The sequence below is a fragment of the Oncorhynchus clarkii genome, chromosome 12 (assembly GCF_045791955.1).
Source record: "Oncorhynchus clarkii lewisi isolate Uvic-CL-2024 chromosome 12, UVic_Ocla_1.0, whole genome shotgun sequence".
NCBI classification, from domain to species: Eukaryota; Metazoa; Chordata; class Actinopteri; order Salmoniformes; family Salmonidae; genus Oncorhynchus; species Oncorhynchus clarkii.
The window spans coordinates 26,831,224-26,835,441 of record NC_092158.1 but is presented as its reverse complement, the minus strand read 5'-3'; the positions used below and the strand labels follow the sequence as shown (position 1 = coordinate 26,835,441).

General features: G+C 50.3%; 1 protein-coding gene across 1 annotated transcript; it reads right to left on the bottom strand.

Moving 5' to 3' along the window:
* Positions 1–375: 375 nt before the first annotated feature.
* Positions 376–3,544, bottom strand: LOC139422423 (melatonin receptor 1C). The gene is given in 5 exon segments (XM_071173607.1): positions 376–659; positions 662–826; positions 829–1,136; positions 1,138–1,178; positions 3,227–3,544. Coding segments are annotated over 5 exon segments (1,116 nt in total).
* Between the last annotated feature and the right edge of the window lie 674 nt (positions 3,545–4,218).

The following is a 4,218-nucleotide window of genomic DNA, read 5'->3' as shown; positions in this document are numbered from 1 at the left end:
AGTGTACCTCTGGCTATCTGTAAATTTTAAAAACAATAAAAGCTGCTTTGCTTAATATAAGGAATTTTAAATTATTTCTACTTTTACATTTTATACTTAAGTATATTTTAGAAATTACATTTACTTTTGATACTTAAGTATATTTAGAATCAAATACTTAAACTTTTACTCAAGTAGTATTTTACTGGGTGACTTTCACTTTTACCTGAGTAACTTTCTATTAAAACAAATCTATACTTTTACTCAAGTATGACAATTTCCCACCACTGTACACAGGTTAAATGTTTAATTTTTTTTAACACATTTATAATTTGATCAAACACATTTCTTGCTCCATTTCATAGTATTTTAAAGGAGTAAGTGAACAGTCATTTGCTATTCACCTACAGGTTCACCCTCGGCCTGATTGCTGTTTGACACTACATGTGACTGTTTACTTGTTCTTATAAATCCCTCAGTCCCACACCTGGAGCCTTCCACAAAAACTGTTAGAGCGGTGCACAGCCACAGGAAGATGCGCTGGTATTCCTTACGAAAGTTCTGATTGAGTAGCCCGTAGATGACAGCATTGAGATACCCTTCCGGGTCAGTGGCCACTGCCAGGTCAATAAAGCTGAGTGGTCCCCAGCACACAGCAAACAATAGGAACACAACATAGTCAAGAAGTTGTGAAGGTCGCTGGGCTTTAGTTTCTGCTTGTCATTTGGTTTCACCCTTTGTTTCACCTGGATGACTAACACCCAGATCCTCAGGTAGCAGTAACAGACCACCGAGAGGGGCACCAGGAAGTGGATGAGCACCACAGAGATGGTGTAGTAGGAGCTGCAGTCTGGGCGAAGGTGCAGGAGTAGATGCATGGGTCGTACTGCAGTGAGCCCACAAAGACGTTGTGCACCGTGACCATGGCAGTGAGCAGCCAGGTGATGCCCAGGTAGCAGCAGGTGTTCCTGGTGCTGAACAGGCGGTTATAGTGCAGGCTGTGACAAATGTAGCAGTAGCGGTTGATGGCAATGACCATGATGTTGAAGATGGAGCCAATGACACTGAGGCCCATGATTAAGCCTCTGAGCTGGCAGTGCACGCCCCCAACTGTCCAGTCATTGTGGAAGATGGCCAGGAGAGCCAGGAGGTTAGGCCACCACCATGTCTGCCACCGACAGACTCACCAAAGATATTCCCTACAAGAGACAATACAATCATTTTAGTAGTCAAACTTACTGAATACAAAACATGCTTCCATATTAAATACACTATATATACACACACAAATGTATGTGGACACCTCTTCAAATTAGTGGATTTGGCTATTTCAGCCACACCCATTGCTGACAGGTGTATAAAATCGAGTACACAGCCATGCAATCAAACAAACATTAACAGTAGAATGAAAGTCACTGAGCTCTTCAGTAAGGCCAACGTGGCACCATCATAGGATAAAACCTTTCCAACAAGTCAGTTCGTCAAATTTCTGCCCTCCTGCTGGGGGGGCATTAAGGTCCATGTGCTTATTGATTGTGACCCGCGGATGCCTTGTTCATCTTGCCCGGGCAGAGACTGAAGTGTGAGTGTTACGGTTTTCTTCCTGGGAAGGAGAGGAGGACCAAAATGCAGCGTGGTTATGGTTGAACATCTTTAATAAAGATGATAACGTGAACAATAATCATATACAAAATAAGAAACCGTGGAAAAACCTAAACAATCCTAACTGGTGCAAAACACAGAGACAGGAACAACCACCCACAAAATACCAAAAGAATATGGCTGCCTAAATATGGTTCCCAATCAGAGACAACGATAAACACCTGCCTCTGATTGAGAATCACTCTAGGCAACCATAGACTTACCTAGAATACTACACTGAACACAACCCCATCAATCTACAAAACCCCTAGACAAGACAAACACATAATCACCCATGTCACACCCTGGCCTAACCACAAATATAAAGAAAACACAGAATACTAAGGCCAGGGCGTGACAGTACCCCCCCCCCCCCCCAAAGGTGCGGACTCCCGGCCGCACACCTAAACCCATAGGGGAGGGTCTGGGTGGGCGTCTGTCCACGGTGGCGGCTCTGGCGCGGGACGTGGAACCCACTCCAACATAGTCTTAGTCCGCTTTCTTAGCGTCCTTAGAGTGGCGACCCTCGCCACCGACCTTGGCCTAAGAACCCTAACAGAGGGCCCCACTGGACTGAGGGGCAGCTCCGGACTGAGAGGAAGCTCAGGCAGGTTGACGGCTCTGGCGGATCCCAGCTGAATGGAGGTTCTGGCGGATCCCGGCGGCTCCGGACAGGCGGGAGACTCTGGCGGCTCCGGACAGGCGGGAGACTCTGGCGGCTCCGGACAGGCGGGAGACGCTGGCGGCTCCGGACAGGCGGGAGACGCTGGCGGCTCCGGACAGGCGGGAGACGCTGGAGGCTCCGGACAGGCGGGAGACGCTGGAGGCTCCGGACAGGCGGGAGGCTCCGGACAGGCGGGAGGCTCCGGACAGGCGGGAGGCTCCGGACAGGCGGGAGGCTCCGGACAGGCGGGAGGCTCCGGAAAGGCGGGAGGCTCCGGACAGGCGGGAGGCTCCGGCGGCTCCGGACAGGCGGGAGATTCTGGCGGCTCCGGACAGGCGGGAGACTCTGGCGGCTCCGGACAGGCGGGAGACTCTGGCGGCTCCGGACAGGCGGGAGACTCTATTAGCGCTGGAGAGGAGGGAGGCTCTGGCAGCGCTGGACAGGCGAAGCGCACTGTAGGCCTGGTGCGTGGTGCTGGCACTGGGCCGAGGACACGCACCTCAGGGCGAGTGCGGGGAGCTGCCACCGGAGGACTGATGCGTGGAGGTGGTACTGGATAGACCGGACCGTGCAGGCGCACTGGAGCTCTTGAGCACCGAGCCTGCCCAACCTTACCTGGTTGAATGCTCCCGGTCGCCCTGCCAGTGCGGCGAGATGGAATAGCCCGCACTGGGCTGTGCAGGCGAACCGGAGACACCATGCGTAAGGCTGGTGCCATGTACACCGGCCCAAGGAGATGCACTGGAGACCAGATGCGTAGAGCCGGTTTCATGGCACCTGGCTCGATGCCCACTCTAGCCCGGCCGATACGAGGAGTTGGTATGTACCGCACCAGGCTATGCACCCGCACTGGGGACACCGTGCGCTCCACAGCATAACACGGTGCCTGCCCGGTCTCGCTAGCCCCCCGGTAAGCACAGGAAGTTGGCGCAGGTCTCATACCTGGCTTCGCCATACTCCCTGTGTGCCCCCCCCAATAAATTTTCGGGGCTGACTCTCTGGCTTCCATCCACGCCGCCGTGCTGCCTCCTCATACCAGCGCCTCTCCAGCTCCTCTTTGGGGCGGCAATATTCTATTGGCTGAACCCAGGGTCCTTTACCGTCCAATTCGTCCCCCCATGTCCATTCCTCTTTGCGCAGCTCCTGCTGCCGCTGCCTGTCCCCATGCCGCTTGGTCCTGTTGTGGTGGGAGATTCTGTTACGGTTTTCTTCCTGGGAAGGAGAGGAGAACCAAAATGCCGCATGGTTATGGTTGAACATCTTTAATAAAGATGATAACGTGAACAATAATCATATACAAAATAAGAAAATGTGGGGAAAAAAAATAAAAATAAAAAAAACAGTCCTAACTGGTGCAAAACACAGAGACAGGAACAATCACCCACGAAATACCCAAAGAATATGGCTGCCTAAATATGGTTCCTGATCAGAGACAACGATAAACACCTGCCTCTGATTGAGAACCACTCTAGGCAACCATAGACTTACCTAGAATACTACACTGAACACAACCCTATCAATCTACAAAACCCCTAGACAAGACAAACACATAATCACCCATGTCACACCCTGGCCTAACCACAAATATAAAGAAAACATAGAATACAAAGGCCAGGGCGTGACAGTGAGCTTGTTTTTCACAGTTATTTTTACATTTTGTTCACGCCCACATGAATATTCATTCTATTTTTTTTATTTTAAAGCATTGTAAACTTTATTTTTGGTCCAGTGGATGGTCGGTCTGTGGCCATGACTGTCTGTGAGTGGTTGCATTTCTCCACCCTTATCCCTTGACTGTTTACAGGAACAATGGTGAGGTGTTTGCTCTGTCCCTGTACTATAGATTACCCTTTAACCTTTGTAGCCTTCTGCCTGGTGTGTTAACTTGTCTAAAGTATGATATCTTTAAAGCTATTGTTTTATTTGTATTTATT